At 46.2% G+C, this 17,378-nt stretch overlaps 1 protein-coding gene and 1 pseudogene across 13 annotated transcripts in view; both read right to left on the minus strand.

Moving 5' to 3' along the window:
• Gon4l (gon-4 like) overlaps positions 1–17,378 on the minus strand; it is a 148,973-nt gene that overhangs the window by 2,126 nt on the left and 129,469 nt on the right. For all 13 annotated transcript variants that reach the window (XM_085835737.1, XM_085835739.1, XM_085835738.1 and 10 more), the window contains 11 exons: positions 16,200–16,350; positions 14,166–14,282; positions 12,153–13,904; positions 9,753–10,008; positions 9,042–9,226; positions 7,996–8,193; positions 6,207–6,350; positions 5,069–5,212; positions 4,869–4,988; positions 2,425–2,535; positions 363–573 (listed from right to left, as the gene is read on the minus strand). In XM_085835737.1, the coding sequence (XP_085691863.1) occupies positions 363–573; positions 2,425–2,535; positions 4,869–4,988; positions 5,069–5,212; positions 6,207–6,350; positions 7,996–8,193; positions 9,042–9,226; positions 9,753–10,008; positions 12,153–13,904; positions 14,166–14,282; positions 16,200–16,350 (3,389 nt within the window). The remainder of the gene's footprint in view (positions 1–362; positions 574–2,424; positions 2,536–4,868; positions 4,989–5,068; positions 5,213–6,206; positions 6,351–7,995; positions 8,194–9,041; positions 9,227–9,752; positions 10,009–12,152; positions 13,905–14,165; positions 14,283–16,199; positions 16,351–17,378) is intronic.
• LOC115030768 (5S ribosomal RNA) lies at positions 1,345–1,463 on the minus strand (annotated as a pseudogene).

Below are 17,378 nucleotides of genomic sequence, written 5' to 3' on the forward strand. Positions count from 1 at the left end.
CACAGCCCTGGGGAGCTACAACAATGTAGTTCCAGTAGAGAGGCTGCTCGAGAGAATGGAGCCACTCAAAGGAGGCCAGGGTTGGTAGAATATTGATTACACAAGCCTAGGGAAAGACTTTAGGAATCTGTTTTATTGTTATTTTTGAGACAGGGTCCCACTATGTAGCTCTGGCTAGTCTGGAACTCACTGTGTAGACCATGCGTGTGAGAGACGGGAGTGGGAAAGGGAGTCTCATAGTCTGTCCACGACAGCATGGCACGCCCACCATTGCAAAGCTGTTACAGCAGCTGACATAGCTTGCTGCAGTGTGGGGAAAAGCAAAGGCAGGAGCAGCAGCCGTAGCGCGGTCAGTCACTCACCTGGAGCGGGGGCCTCTCCCTTTCGCGTGGTCCTGCCAGTCTTACTCTGGGTCACCTCCATGTTCTCTTGCTCCTCCTGGATTTCCTCTTCTAACAAGTCCTTGCCTTGCCCTGCTTCCTTACTGCCAGGCACAGTACTGGCCTCGTGGAGGGGGCCGCTGCCCACCAACTCAGGGGGCTCCTTGCTCTTGTAGGGTTTGCTGTCACAGACCTGCAAGGGTGACTCTAGGTTAAAAATGCTCTGACCTTCCTATGTCTCAGGCCTCCCCAAGGCAAGGCCTCTGCTGGTGCTCAGCAAGTCAGCCAGCGTGCTTTTCTAATGAGGACTCTATTTGTGATACCCTCAGCAAGTCAGCCAGCGTGCTTTTCCAATGAGGACTCTATTTGTGATACGCATCCGCTCACTGGGAAGATCCAAAGTTGTCTTTACTCCGTCTTGCTCACAGGCTTATTTGATGAAAAGAAAGGGAAAGCGAAGGAGACAACTGTAGGGCTACCTACACTGATGTCCCACAGAAGCACAGACTTCCTAGAGGACGTCCCCAGACAATCACAAGTCTATGAGGAGATACTTTAACTACAGCTTTACTCTCCATTTCTAGAAGCATTCGTTTTATTCATTTTATGCATATCATGGCTATGCATATTCATTTTATGCATATTCATGCCTGCATGAATGTCTGTGCACCATGTGCCTATGGTGCTGAGTCCAGAGGAAAGGACTGGATCCCCTGGAACTGGAGTTATAGACAGTTGTGAGCTGCCGTGTAGGTGCAGAGAAAAGAAGCAACGGCCCTTGGAAGGCCAGCCAGTATTCTTAACTGCTGAGCTATCCCTCCAACCACTAGTGTTCTGAGACAGGGGCTTTATGTTTGCTCCATGCTATACAGTGTTTGTTTCCCAGCCCCTGGTCTCTGTCTCCCAAGATGTGAACACCATATTCAAATCAAAGACTGGTTTTATTTTTCCTTTAAAAAAAAAAAGCCTACAGCACCCAGTATTCCCAGGTGGTCTCCCATTCAAGTACTAACCAGGCCTCGACCTGCTTAGCTTCCAAGACCAGACAAGATCAAGCGCATTCAGGGTGGTATGGCCGTAGGTCATAGACTGTTTAAAAAGGAAAATGCAGACAGGAAGTTGGGGAGCGTACCTTTAATTCCAGGACCTGGGAGGCAGAAGCAGGTGGATCTCTGTGAGTTAGACACTAGCCTGGTCTAGAGAGTAAATTCCTGGACAGTCAAGGATATACAGAGAAACCCAACTGTAATCCCAGTACTTAAGTAGTGGAGGCAGGAGTCCTAGGCTGACTACATGGTCAATACAGCAAGGGCTACATGAGGCTTTATCTTAAAAATTTTAAATCAACTCAGAAAAAAAGGGAAAAAAAAATCTAAAGCTGAAGATGTAGCTCAATCGGTGGAGTGCTTGCCTACCATAAAAGGAGCCCTGAGTTTGATCTCAGCTACACATAAAATTGAGTGTGGGATTTATGTCCAAAGTCCTAAAACTCAAAACATACAGACAGAAGGATGGTGAGTTTGGGGTCAAGCTGGGTTATGTAACAAGTCACTGTCTCAAGACCAAACAACAAGACAAACCATGACAACAAAAGGAAAAGTCTACCCATGTCCTTTGGCTTTGAGAGAGGGTGTTACCATCCCAGGCTGCCCTCACACTTATGATGTAGCTGAGCATGACCTAGAACTTCTGATCTTCCTGCTTTCACCTCCTTCTCATGTGGAGTTTACAGGCCAGGCATCTGGCTCCATTTTAGATTTTGTAGAAGGGTCCATTTATTTTATGTATGTGCACATGTGTGTACTGCATATAATCTGATGTATATGATCACTTTATAAATTCAAAGAGACACCAACCTGTAGTAGCAAAACAGCACCTATCAGGAGTGTTGGCACACATCTTCACTCCCAGCTCGCAGAGCAGAGGGAGGAGGATGTGAGGCCCCAAGCCCCATGCCAACAAAGCCAACAAAGCCAACAAAGCCCCAGCGTCTGCACAGTGGCAGTGAGGCCTGGGCAGTCCCCACACCAAGCGCCTTTCTCACCTTGCTGCTGCAGTGACAGTTTCTCCTTTTGCTCTTCTTCAGCTTAGATTCGGGACCTCCCTCATGGCAGGAACAGGAACAGTCCTTGGCTGCTTCAGGCCATTCGGTGTCCTACAACAAACCCCGGCTTCATTAGCCGCCCACTCCTTTCAGAAGTGAGAGAAACAACTGAGTTGACAGGCCTCCCACTCCTCCTTGAGAATGTACCACCTTACACTGAGGGGACACTGGTCACAGTCCCTTAGGAATCCCTGAAGAGCCTACAATGATCCAAAGAAAGAGGCATGCCATAGGCCCAGGACAAACTTAAGTCAAACAGATTTTAAAAAAGAAATGCACTGGGGAACTCCAGAGTAGATCCAGGTCACAGACTTTCTGACTCCCGGTGTATTCTCTAAACTCTTAGAAATGACTTTGTACAGTGACTACTCAATAAAGCCAAAACCCGAAAACCGTTATTAACTCGATGCACAAGTTCTCAAGGCCATTTATTTACTCAAAAGCTTTGCAGAGAGACACTAAAGAAATGTGGCTTTACGAGGCTAGAGAAGCTAGCTAGAGGGCTGGAGAGATGGCTCAGCGGTTAAGAGTGCTGCCGGTTCTTCCAGAGGTCCTGGGTTCAATTCCCAGGACCCACATGGTGGCTCACAACCATCTGTAAAGGGATCTGATGCCTTCAAGACAGCTACAGTGTACTCATATACATAAAATGAATGAATAGTTGTTTTTTTTTTAAGAGGCTAGCTAGAGAAACAGCTTGGCAGTTAAGAGAGTGGCTGCTCTTTCAGAGCATCCAGGTTTGATTCCCAGTACCCACATGGTGGCTCTCTGATAGCCTCTTCTGACGTCTATGGGCACCAGGCACAATATGGTTGGTACACAGATGTACATGCAGACAAACATGTAAGCATATAAATTAAATTTAAAAGCAAACAAAAGAAAACCCACAGATTTAAAGACTTCTGATTAGGCGTGGAGGGATTTTCCTTGGATCCCCACACTGGGAAGGCAAAAGTTGGCAGATTTCTGAGTTCCAGGACAGCTAGGGCTACACAGAGAAACAATGTATCAAACAAAACAAACCCCCCACACACCAAAAAAAAAAAAAAAAAAAAAGACAGGCAAACAGTAGATAGACAACATCTTAGGCCAGTGAGATGGCTCAGTGGGTAAGGCACCTGTCGTGAGTGAGGCTTGAGAGCCGGAGTTGAGTCCCTGGGACCCAAATGGCAGGAGAAAATCAACACCAGCTGTCTTCTACCACCAAAAATGTTCCATGGCGTCCATGCATTCCCCATACACACAACATACACGATCGTAAAACAACAAACACTCCCCAGAGTCGCCCACACCTCTAATTGCAGCACCAGGAAGACAGACAGCTAATCTCAGAGGCTAAACTGGTCCATATAGTAAATTCCAGGACCAGTTTAGCTCTACTTACTACAACAACAACAACAACAACAACAAATCTTTAGAAATAAATTAGTTTGGGGAAACTGAAGGGATGGCTCGGTAGCAAAAGCAATTACGTACTGATCTTGCAGAGAAATTAAGTTTAGGAGTCCGCAAAGTAAGAGGCACACAAACCGCCTCTTCCGGTCTCTGTGCGCACCTACATTCACACTGACATTTTCCTACACAGAAACACACTGTTCTCTAAGATTACTACATCTACTACATACACATATGTGCATACATGCACACTACCGTATGTATGGAGGTCTGAGCATAGGGACCTGATTTCAACCTCTTGTCACCAGGCTCTGATCCATCTTAGCCCAAGGCTTTCCTGGTCCTAAGTATGAGCAGCCTCTCCAACTAGAAATAAGTCATACATCAGTGTCCCAACACCGACAGCTGAAGGGTCTCACTCTGGCATTAGCTTGTCTATGCACTTCAGTTACATAAGTAAAACCCGCTGCAGTATTGATATGACAATTTCATGAACTAATTAATAACCTATACAATGCTGTCACATATAATACAACTGCTACATTTGCCAGTTGTAAATTATCATTATTTTTTCCAGGGGAAAAAGTTAAAAAAAAACCCAAAGGTAAGAAACATGGCAGCTCTGAGCTAGGATAAAAGCATGAAATACCTAGGGGTATTTTGTTTGATTGTCTTGTATTTGTTCCCTTTCTTTCTTGAGGTAGGGTTTCACTATGTAGGCTAAGCTACCTTTGACGCAGCACAATATGCCTGCCTCAGCCTCGAGGTGTAGGAATGCCATCATGCCTGGCTGTGACTCCTTCTAATGAGGCTTGATGGGTCCTCCTCCCAACTACTCTGGGACCCTCCACAGCAGCCTTACCTGTGGTTTGTGCCCCATAAGCATCTCCAACCTTAAGACTTGGAGCTATCCTATACATACCACTGATATGTACAAAGTAGAATTCACAGCGTGAAAGAAGCAGCAATTTCCCCCAAAGCATGCATACCTTATCTTGATGCTGAACCCCAATCTCTTTTCGCCTCTTGCTCTTGGAGGCTGTGGACACCTTGGCAGGCTCTTCTTCCTCTTCCACATCAGGGAGTATCACTTCTTCAAAGCCATCAAACTAAATGAGAGTTGGTGGCAGTGAGTAGACTTGGGGACCCAACCCCTGCCCCAGGCAGTCTTCCCCTTGGCAACCTATACCTCATACTCTTTCTCTTCAGTCCAATTGATCTCTTCAAAGTCACCCATCCTGCTAGCTGCTGGGCGCAGATGATCAAAAAAGATGGAGAACTCATCCTGCAGGTGGTCGTGGCCTCTGAGGAGCTGCCACATCTGTGTCTTGAGCTGGGGAAAGTTGTGAAGGCTAAGAAGACATCAGCTGAACATCCCTAGACTGCGCTAAACCAGTCTCCATGAAGCCCACATTCTGCCTTTGACAGAGGCTAACTTTTTTGATTTTTAAATTATTTTATTTTTAAATTAAGTGTGTGTGTGTGTGTGTGTGTGTGTGTGTACACACCGCAGCACACCTGTGGAGCTCAAAGGGCAACAACTTCTAGGAGTCAGTTCTCCCCTTCTACCATGTGGATTCCAGGGAGCAAACTCAGGCAGTGAGTGCGCACAGGCCACTGTGTGCCATGGAAAGTAATTAATTAGCACAAACTCATTCAGGTCTCAGGGGTTTAATTTAAGTCATCAGGCAGCTATCAAGTTTACCAGGTAAGCCATCTCATCGGCCCATGGATCCTATCTTTGATAAATAAGAATTGTCAAACTTTTCCCTGCTTGCTTGCCTACAGCAGTGGGAGTTAGGGAGGGAGGGAGAATATTAGTCACAAATACAATTCCCAAAGACAGTACTTTTCACTCCTGCCTGACTGGTCCCCTGCATAAGCAAACCCTTCAGCACCCACTTTCTTCAACGTCTCTCCTAGAGCACTGATGAGTGGCAGTCAGGCTCTGGATTGTCCCTGTGCTTCATACTATACTATAGTAGCTAAGTCAAAAAACACACTTGCTTTCTGCATTTCCTTAGTTTATGGTAATCCAGAGGGAAATGATATGGAACGCATTAGGCAGGCACAGAAGTAACATTTAGGAGGCAGGACATGGGTGCTGGAGACAAGAGCACTTGAGGGCCCAGGTTAGGTTCCCAGTACACGGCAGTTCACGACCATCTGTAACTCTAGTTCCAAGAAATACAATGCCCTCTTCTAACTTCTACAGGCACGAGGCATGCATCTGATGCACAAAGATGTGCACATAACACACGCATGCACATAGAATCAATAAAGCTAGCGGGAAGGAACAAGCTGCCGGGAAGCGGGACGGGGAGCACCTCGGCGATGTCCTGAGGAACGCAGTCTGCACAGCCCTGGAGAACCTTGATGATCTTCTGGTGGTGGGAGGGGTTCTCAGCAAAGCAGATCTCCAGCTGCCGGAGGAACTTCCGGCTTTTCTCAAAAGCCTGCTGCTCCTCAAACTATCAGAGCGGAAGGAAGACAAGAAAGGAGTCACTACACAGCTAAGCCGGACAGGAAGGCTCTGAGAAGAGCTAAGAGCAATGGGTCAGAGGCACTGCTCATGACAGGTGTCAATTTAAAACCCAAGAAATGGTTATGTGAAAGATTTACTAGATATGTATCTCTCTCATTAGTAGGAGGCTGAGACAGAAGGATTCTAAGGTCAAGGCCAGCATGGGGTTCACATGAGAATTATCTCAAATAAAACAAATAAGATATATATATATATATCTAAAGTTCTTCATTATTTTATTTTATGGATTATAAAATAAGATATTTAAACTTAAGTGGAACGTCAGTGTACAAATTACTTCTACATATAAGCTCATTTGATCCTCAATAGTAATGCCAGAAGGAAGATGGACATTAAATGTATAGTTAAGCCACCATCAAATGAGCACCAATCTGTCAAAATGATGAGGTTACTCTTTATTCCTGTTTCTTTTTCCACCTATCAGAAGAAGAAGACTAGCCTAGAAATGATATTGCATATTCATATTCATTCCCCCCAGCCCCCTTCTCACTCTCTGTGTCTTCCTCCCTCTGCCTCCCAAGCACAGGGATAGTACTTAGGAGTCACCACGCACAACATGTGTTTCCTCCCATTTCAACTCTTAGTCTCCAACTCTTTTTCTTTTTGAAGACAGGCTTTCACTATGGACCACAGAATCCAGAATTCTGAACAGGCATCAGACCTAGGCTGGCCATGAATCAGCAGCAATCATTCTGGCTCAGCTTCCCGAGTGCTGAAATTATAAGCATGTATACACACAGACACATACACACACAAGCACACACACAGACACACACATACACACACCAACACAGACCACACATAGACACTACATACAGACATACACATACACACACACCATCTTCTTGCTCATTTACAATTCTCTAGTCTCTTGCTTATCTTATCTTGTTCTAGTTTTCTATGAATAATTATCATCATAAAAGATAATGTACTATATACTTGACTATTTTTATAATCTTATGTTACAGACTTTTTTGAGACTGAAAACTCTTTTGAGGGCAGAGAAATTAATATCCTTTTAACTGCTATTGTAAGCCTCAAGATTTGTCTGACACTAAACAATTGCTTAGTATAAAGGAGATGGCGTATGACGGCACACGCCTTTAATACCAGCACTTGAGGGGCAGAGGCAGGAGGATCTCCGTGCAGCCTCGCCTAAACAATGAGCTCCAGGCCATTAGAGGCTACCTAGAAAGTCCATGTATTTAAGAAAAAAAATTTTTTTTTTTGGTTTTTTCGAGGCAGGGTTTCTCTGTGTAGCCTTGGCTGTCCTGGAACTCACTTTGTAGACCAGGCTGGCCTCGAACTCAGAAATCCGCCTGCCTCTGCCTCCCGAGTGCTGGGATTAAAGGCGTGCGCCACCACGCCCGGCTAAGAAAAATTTTTAAATGTACTTTTCACCAGTGAGGAGGGAGGGCAGAGTGTGACTTATCAAGATCTCCACTTGTACTACAGATAAAACCCTGTAAACAAACGGGAAATCTGGAACTGTCTTGATTGACTGCATTTGAGCCCCTCTGCCTCTGCCCCGGAGTCAGCTGTAAAGTCTTTGCCCGTCAAAGTGGACTTACGAGCCCACACGACAGGGCTTGCTCAGGCAGCAGGAAAGCAGCAAAGTCCTTCAAGAGCTGAGGCCAGTCTTGGAGAAGGGTTTGCAAGCTTTTGAAGAGATCCACAGCGTTGTGCATTTGGGTACTTGACTCAAATTCATAGATGATCTGAAGGAAATCTTCGTATTTGCCAGGGGTGTGCTGGAGAGCTTCTCGTACCTACAAGGAATACTTGCACTGGTCAGCATCCTTCTGTGGGCCTGCAATCCTAACCAGCAAGGGCACAGAAGGCAGCTGTGCTCACACGGCTCCGAGAGCTCCCTTCAGAGGCACTCCTCCGACCCAAGGAGTAACACCACACAGAACAAACAGCAAGGCACAACTCCTTTCCTCTGAGGGGCAACTGGACAGCCTTTAAACCTTTAAAAACTAGGGATTGATTTTCATAGGTTCTGACTTCAGCACTGCATCAACCAGGTAAAAGGCATGTGGATATGAATTCTAAGACACGAAATACCAAGGTACAGAATACACAAACTTAGAATGTTACTAAAATGATAACAGACAAGAAAAAGTCATGCCTACCCCTCGGAGGGCCTCCCTCTGCTGAGTTAACTAAGGAGGAAGCTGCACAGTGTGCCTAGACACACAAGACCAAAGAGCGCTCCCGAGCCCAGCTCTCCCAGCCTGCACACCCTGAATGCTCAGTAAAGGTCCTGTGTCAGCCCAATCTGGGAAGTCACAACTTGCCATTGAGGGAGGCAGTATCTTAATCTCTGGGTGAAAGAGAGATGAGATGAGTGAGGGTAGGGGGACCGATGACCAAGCCACACATCTCCTGCTGGCTGTTAGAGAACGCAGTGGCAGACACAAAGTCTATTGTGCACCTAGAGAAAAGACTTAGTTTTTGGTTGTTCTGGGGCTGACCCAGCCTTGCCCATGCTGGACAAGAACTCTGGTGCTAAGCCACCGCCCCCCCCCCCCGCCCCCCATCATGTCTAAAGCATCTTCCCCCAAAGCAGCAGCTACAAATGCTCAGAATGACAGGAATGGCAGCAGTTGCCTACCCTGGTGAGATAAGCCTGTGCGAACGCCAGGTCCTTCTGCTCCCTGAGTGGGTCCCGGTCGAGAATGTCCTCATCATACAGCAACAGCAGCTTGGAGGTGTCCTTGCTGGCCCGAGCCCGACTCCCCCGTTTGTTTCGAGCCCGATGACTGCTCCGTCCCTTTCCAGCAGCTTTGATGCTCTCCCCTTGGAGTAGTGAAAAAGATTCTTTCTCAATCCCTGAAACTGCCATCCAGCGTAAAGGCACCCCGTGCACTCCGACTAATATCACGGCACAGCTAGGGAAGAACAGCTAGGTCAGCAGCAGAGCCAGCCTCCACGACAGCACCAGTACTGCCCAGTGCACCACACGCCCTTCAACAGTCCCCGGGACGCAAGCTGACCACGAGCTCTGCAGCTGAGAAAGGAGGCCAAGGCTGGGGAGGGGAGAGGTGGCCTAACAGAAGAATACCACCTGAGCTACCTCAAATGACAGAAGAGAAGCTGAAGGAGGAACATGAAGGCCAAACAGCTCTTAGCCTCTAGCACACAAGAGGCAAGAACCACGGATAAACACAGGACAACCTAGTGTAAATCAGGTGTTGATGAGCATTTAACGCTCTGCAGAGGGGCGGCTCTCCTCTGTCTGGGGAAGGAAGAGAAGCTCCTGGAGACAAAGCCCACTCTGCACTCTGTCTCTGGGCAATGCAGCCTGGAGAGCTGCTGCACTTACCTGCGGGGGCTATGCTGGTCTCTATTTCTGGAGCAGTCTGAGGTGAGGCCAAGGTAGAAGGGGGTTTCTCAGCAGCATCTCCAACTGCTTCATCGTTCACTTCATCCTCTTTTTGCAAGGTTTCCATTCCTTCTGCCTCTTCTTCCTCCTCTTCTTCTGGCTCAGAGTTCTCCTCCTGGGAGTTCTCTTCCTCAGACTCACCCTCCTGACTCATCCGCCTTTCAGATGCCAGCCAAGTCAGTTTCTCCATTGTTTCCTAAAAGCACCATTTTGTTGAGGTTTTGTCTGCTGCTATGCATTGTAATGATGAAATGTGTACCAGAAGGTCTACTTATGAGTGATTTCTCCTGCTTGCCATCTTTAGTTGTGGAAATCTTGTTCTTTAATTTAAAGATACTGGTTGAATAAAAATGGCTACAACCAATGAGCAGAGGGAAGAGACATAGGCAGGCTCTTTAGTTACCTGCTTGTGCGTGGCAGAAGAGCCAAGACAGAGAGAATGAGGAAGAGGAGAGAGGAGCTGAACCATGAGCACACGGCCAGGAGAAACAGCAGCTGTTTGGGGAGCACCACAGGGCAGGCAGCCAGGCCAGCAGTTAGGAAAGTAGATTAGGGGGAACCCCAGTAATTATCAAAGCCAAATGCACTAAACAAAGCCTGGGTCTCACTCTTTTGTAAGGAACTCAGGATAGGATGAAACTGGTTGTACTACACCGAAAATGTTCCCAAGGGCTCCTTGCAGCTCCCGGAAGCTGAAGTACAGGAGCAGCAGCATGAGGCACAGATGCAAATCAGGACCAAAATGAGAACTAGAGAAGCCTGAGGTCCTGAACACAGCTTTGCTTAGCAACCTTTTACACCTTTTCTTTTTTTTTTTAAAGATTTATTTATTTATTATATGTAAGTAATACTGTAGCTGTCTGTCTTCGGACGCACCAGAAGAGGGCATCAGATCTCATTACGGGTGGTTGTGAGCCACCATGTGGTTGCTGGGATTTGAACTTCGGACCTTTGGAAGAGCAGTCGGGTGCTCTTACCCACTGAGCCATCTCACCAGCCCCCTTTTTACACCTTTTCTTCTCCTTCTCCTCTCCCTCTATTTATTGCTTTGCTTTATCTCTGTATGCCTGGGGATTGAATCAGGGCCTTGCACAAGTTAAGTACATGTGCTACTTTGGTTTGGTTTGGTTAGGTTTGGTTTTTCAAGACAAGATTTCTTTGGCTGGCCTGGAACTCACTCCATAGACCAGGCTGGCCTCAAACTCAAGAGATCTGCCTGCCTTTGCCTCCCAAGTGCTGGGACTTAGTGTGAAACACCATAGCCTGACAGGTAAACTAGCTCTACTGTTTAGCTATTCCTCAATTCTTATGACTATTTAACATTATTTTTAATTATTACTGTATAATTTTTAAGTTTTGCCTGCATGTCAATCTGTTCACCACATGCCTGCAAATGGCATCAGATTCCCTCCAACGGGAGTTACTATGGGTCGTGAGCAGCCATGTGGGTGCTGTGACTCAAACCTGCATTTGCTGGAAGAACAAGTGACCCTAACTGAAGAGCCATCTCTCCCGCATCTATGGGCTTTTCTTTTTAAAGTCAAACTTGCTGATGGCTGTGTACAAGCCCTGAGGAACATGTATGCCATTGCACTCGGGACGGGTCCGTGGAAAATTCATGATAGTCACTCTTTTATACCACGTGGTACTAGGGTGAGCGACAGGTAACTTTACCTGTGGCCTCGTTGCCATGAAGGGTTTTTGTTTGCTTATTTATTTGTTTTTGTGGCATGTAATGTATGTTCTAGGCAGTCAATGAGGCATCTCAACAGGTACAGACACCTGCTGTCGACTCTGACAACAGAGCTCAGCTCCTGGAACCCACATGATGGAAGGAGATAGCCACATGTCCTGGTCCTTTGACCTCTGCACATGTCATCGCATAGACTCACCATATAAATAAATGAATAGTGTAAAACATTTAAAAAAAAATTAAGTGTGCTCAAGTAATTCAAATTAACACTTCAATAAGTTCAATTCAAAGAACATGTCCCCATGGGCTGGTGAGATGGCTCAGGGGGTAAGAGCACCCGACTGTTCTTCCAAAGGTCCGGAGTTCAAATCCCAGGAACCACATGGTGGCTCACAACCATCCATAACGAAATCTGACTCCCTCTTCTGGAGTGTCTAAAGACAGCTACAATGTACTTACATATAATCAATAAATAAATCTAAAAAAAAAAAAAAAAAGAACATATCCCCTATAGACAGCAATTCACACAAAGGTCAAAATTATGTTCCACAGATCCTCAAAAGTCAAGTAAGGGTTTATGACTATAATGTAATAGAGTAAGCATTGTACCAAGTCCCCATTCTACTTGGAACCACTCTGGCCCTTACCTGGAGCTCTGGGACAGAGAGCACAGACTCCTCAGAAGCTGATGACAGTTCATCTTCTTCATCTTGGGTGAGGTCATCAAAGTCCTCCTCGTCCTCTTCCTCAGGCCCGTCCTTCTCCCCTCCAGTGTCTGGTCCTGCTGGGGTTCCTACAGACTGGCCGTCAGCATCGGCCGAGTCCTCAAGCTTCCCTGGAGGACCGCTCAGCCCTGCGCCCTGGCCCATGGAGGACGGAGTGCTTTTTGGCAGTCCTCTGCTTGCATGACTACTTGTTCGTCCCTCAGCAGCAGCGTCTTGGGGCACAGAAGGGGATTTGGCGGCCTGCGTGTCTTCCCTCTGCAGGACTGTCTGTTTTCTCATCTCACTGGCACTACTCAACTTCTCCCGTGGGGGGTCCCTGTCTAATTCCATAGAGCATTCCTCTTTCACTTCCTCCCCAAAGTCCTGCTTGGGAAAGTTGCTGGGGATTTCCACCATGCAATCTTCAGCTTCCATCTTGACCATATTTAATAAATCCTTCGACGGAGAGCTCAGAGAGTCCTGGAGATTCTGAGGCAATGGCTCCACAGCATGCCCACCATCTTCTGTTTTCACAACAGTCCAGCCACAGACACTCTTTTCGGAAGAGCCTTCCTGGCTTTCTGTTTTGACAACAGTCCAGCTGCAGGCACTGGATTCAGAGAATGCTTCCTGGCTTCCCGCATCTACTGAAGAATGCCAGGACTTGGGCTCCTCTTTGGAGAAGACAGTGGTACAGAGAGGAGTTAGCTCCTGGGGTTTTAATTTGGACTCAGGGTTCTGAAGAACATTTTTCCCTTCAGCAACATCCAACTTCACTTGGGCCTTATCTTCAGAAATAGATGTCACAGGAAGTGTCAGAGGATTGCTGGAAACAATTAGGGGGGAGATGGAGGAGGCCACAAGGGGCTGGTTTAATGAACAGGGGAAAGTAGTGGGGTTAACAAGGAGAGTGGTGATAGGAATGGACTGGGGACTTGGTGCCACAGCTGCAGTAACAGGCTGGATCATGTTACAGCCACCACCAAGGCTCACAACCTTTACTGTAGTGGCAGGAACTGTGAAGATGACGGGTGTTGGGTGGATGATGGGAGCAGGCTTCACACAGGAGGACGCCTTGGCTCCTTTTCTTCTTGTGGGCTTCCGCCTCACATATGGCTTTCGAAATTTAGAAGGGGCCAGAGAGGGCAGCATTAACTTGGGTGCAGAGGAAGAAGGAGGTGCTGACTGAGTCTCAGACAAGGGGAAGCTGGTCCTGGCTTCAGACCCACAAGGCATAGCAGGTCGTGCTTTTGGAGACTCAAACCCATCTTCTCCACGAACCCCCACTGAAGGGAACCCTGGAAGTGTCTGTAAGACAGCGGCTGGCTGGATTAGATGAGGAATCTGGACCACTGTGTTGCTTGGAGGAACTTCTGATGGAGTTGGCCAGGTTGCCACTTTCCCAGGGTTGAACACTGGCTGAACAGAGGGGCTGGGTTGGATAAGGAGGGGCTTCTGGACCAATGGCCGCTTCTGTCGCCAAGCCTTTCTGGAGAAACGCTTGGAACCCGGCTTCAGTTTGAGAACCACACCCTTGGGCAGCAGCAGTGGGTACTGAGGTTCATCCCCCAGGGCAGGGCTGGCTTTCTGTAAGTGCTGATCGCTGCTGCCCTCAGTGGCTGTGGTCACACTTCCTCCCTCTGTAGCGCCTTCCACTATGTTCTGCAGTTCATCCTGAATGGACTGTAGACTGGCCTGCAGGACAAGAACGCTCTGCTCTAGAACACAGCAGAAGTTAAAGGAAAGGAAAACTTAGCTTTCTGGATTCTGAGCACTACTGAAAGGGAGCCTCGACATATGGCTCCAAGACGGGTATTTCTCTGCATCAATTTTCTAAGACAAGAACATTTCAATTCTATGAACTCGTCCAGACTTTACTTTGGGAAATTATCATGTAACTCCTACAGGAGCGGTCAGTGACTTCTGCCTCACACAGATGTTGAAGGAAGGCCTGACCTTTAACCAGAAGGGAAGCCGGTGTTCTTCCTTCTCAAAAGGTGGCTTCCACTGATGTGGCTGGATCTCTTCACAGCACCTCACCAGAACTGGCAGCTGTTTGGTCTTCTTATAAAACTAAACATGAAAACACATAGTATGAGTCATATTCGTTCAGACTGGTGAATGGGATGGCTGAGAGTTTCATAAACACACAAATGTATCAGAAGTATATGCTAAATGTTTCTGCATTTCAAAAAAAGTATTTCTAATTAATGAAGATTTTGCAATTATTTGGTATCTAAATGCAAACATCCATTTTGATTACCATTAAAACTCAAACCTATCTTTCTCAATGACCCCCACTGTAGGGAAACATGGAAGTTTAGGTCAGAAAGAACAGAAGTAATGGATCAAAATAGTCTCATTAAATGTCTTCTCTTGCACACAGAGCTTTACCTCATTTTATACACAGAAACTACATTTTTTAAAAAAGATTTATTTATTTATTATATGTAAGTACACTGTACCTGTCTTCAGACACACTAGAAGAGGTCTCAGATCTCATTATGGATGGTTGTGAGCCACCATGTGGTTGCTGGGATTTGAACTCAGGACCTTTGGAAGAGCAGTCAGTGCTCTTACCCACTGAGCCATCTCTCCAGCCCCCCAGAAACTACTTTTAAGTAAGTAAGAGTGTTAACTGGAAAAGACACTATGAATCAAGCATGATGGAACCTGACTATAATCCCAGGGAAAGAGGAGGAGGAGGAAGAGAAGGAAGAAGAAGAGAGAAAGAGACAGATTATGTTAGTTTCATTTTAAAAGCAACTGGGCTAGGTGTGGTGACACATACATTTATGCCAGCACTTGGGAGGAAGAGAAAAAAGTGTCTCCATGTGGTCAATATACTAGCCTGGTCTACATAGTAAGCTCCAGGACAGACAAAGGTCCACAGAGACTCAGTCTCAATCAATCACTGAATAAATAAATGAAGAACATACACTGAGAGACATTGCCTCAAACAAACAAACAAGTTAGCTAATTACTAGAATAAATGGTGCAGTCAGTTGGCTTGAGCCTGGTACAAGGAGGAACAGACTTCCTCAAGTTGTCCTCTGACCTCATGTGCATACTGTGACATGTGTATGCTCCTACCCCTGTAAATAAGTGTGATTTTAAAAATAAATAAATAAATAAATCAGGAAGATTGACAGAAGGCTCAATAGTTAAAAAGTTCTGCTACTCTTACACTAGACGTGGGATCAGTTCCAAAACCCACAATGGGCAATGAAATCAATGCCATCTTCTGACCTCCACAGGCCCTGCACAAATATGGTGCACAAATGCTCAGGCACACACAGATGCACATAGAAAATGACAAAGCCTTTAAAAATGTGCACGCCTTTAATCCTAGCACTGGGGAGGCACAGGCAGGCAGATTTCTGAGTTCCAGGCCAGCCTGGTCTACAGAGTGAGTTCCAGGACAGCCAGGGATACACAGAGAAACCCTGACTTAAAAAACCGAAACAAGGACTGGTGAGATGGCTCAGTGGGTAAGAGCACCCGACTGCTCAAATCCCAGCAACCACATGGTGGATCACAACCATCTGTAATGAGATCTGACTCCCTCTTATGGTGTGTCTGAAGACAGCTACAGTGTACTTACATATAATAAATAAATAAATCTTATAAAAAAAAAAAAACAACAACAACCCCGATCTATTTTGGAAATAGTGAATGAATAAGGAAGGGTTCTAGGGACAGGGTTCAGTGAGACATCAGTGTCTAACCCTGAAGGAAGGAGGCAGAAAAGCAGGGAGAGGAAGACAGTCAGGGGTCCAGGACTGAAAGTTAGTAATTTAGGCCTAAATCCACACACCAAGAAGTCAGTTCCAACCCTGCTGAGTAATACCACAGTAAGCCTACCACCTTCCCAAACACCTGGGCTACGAGGAAAGGGGATAAAACACTTTTACAACAAAAGCCTCCCGTCACTGACAGCTGAGAGGGAAAGGAGGCAGAGGGAGTTTTCACACTTACTCACTCACTCACTTTAATCACGTTGTTAGGAGCTCTGTTCAGGTTGAGGTTCTTGATTCTCACCGTCAGCTGGTGAGCAGTCTTACAAGTTACAAGGTACTTGCTGATCAGAGGCTTAGGAAACTCAGTCCCTTCGAAATGCTTCAGTCCTAAAGCTAACAGACTGAGAGAGAATCAAAGTCACAGACGGTTCTACAAGGAGCTCTTCAAACTGCATGCTTCACAGCCTCCTCCCACACCGTTAGAGAGTTACAGATCACTGCATATTTTAAGAACCAAACATGATAAGCTCAATGACCCTGGATTAATCCCCAGCACTACTGAAAATAAATGTGCTTAAAGCTCTTTGCACTAACATCCTCGGTGACAGAAAGAAAACAAACAAACAAAAAAAAAAACAAACAAATACAAGCAACTGCATACTCTGAACACGAAGGTGGCTGAAACAGGAGATGCCAAAGTCAAGACCAGCCTGGCTCCTTGGCACAAGCAAACTCATTGGTTACAGTGCTTGCCTGACATAGGGAAGACCCTGGGATTGAACTCTCTCATGCCCTAGACTGGTTTCAAGAGAACACAGGGCCTGAGAAACAGCACTGAACAAGCAGAAATGAGACAGCATACAATTCACAAACAAGCAAAAGAGCATTACACATCAGAATAAGTCATCCCAGGCATGGTGGCACACTTCTGCAATCTCAACACTTGAGAGGCTGAGGGGGGAGGACTCCTATAAGCTGGGGGCTAGCACAGGCTACATGATATCACTCTGTATCCAAACCCCTCCCCCAAAGGTAAAAACCAAAAAACCAAATTCCAGTACCAAAATAAAAATACAAGCCCAACCAAACAAAACAAAAAGCCCTAAAATCACAGTTCTTAGGATGTGGAGGGTTCAAAGTTCAAGGTCATACACAGTTATATGGCTGATACAAGTCTAGCTTTGGATCCATGAGGGCCTAACTCAGACAACAATAAAGATATCATGAATAACTCAAGCATAAAATGACAATCTGAAGTTCTTGTGTTTTCTTTTGCTGTTGTCTTGTTTTGAGACAAGTTTTCCCTGTATAGCCCTGGCTGATCTAGAACTTTCCTTGTAGACCAGACTGGATTTGAACTTACAGGTCAGGCTGTATCTGCCTCCCAAATGCTAGGATTAAAGGCATGTGCCACCATCACTGAGCAATT

This window comes from Mus caroli, unplaced genomic scaffold (assembly GCF_978045245.1).
Source record: "Mus caroli unplaced genomic scaffold, Mus_caroli_1 scaffold_3, whole genome shotgun sequence".
Taxonomy (NCBI): Eukaryota; Metazoa; Chordata; class Mammalia; order Rodentia; family Muridae; genus Mus; species Mus caroli.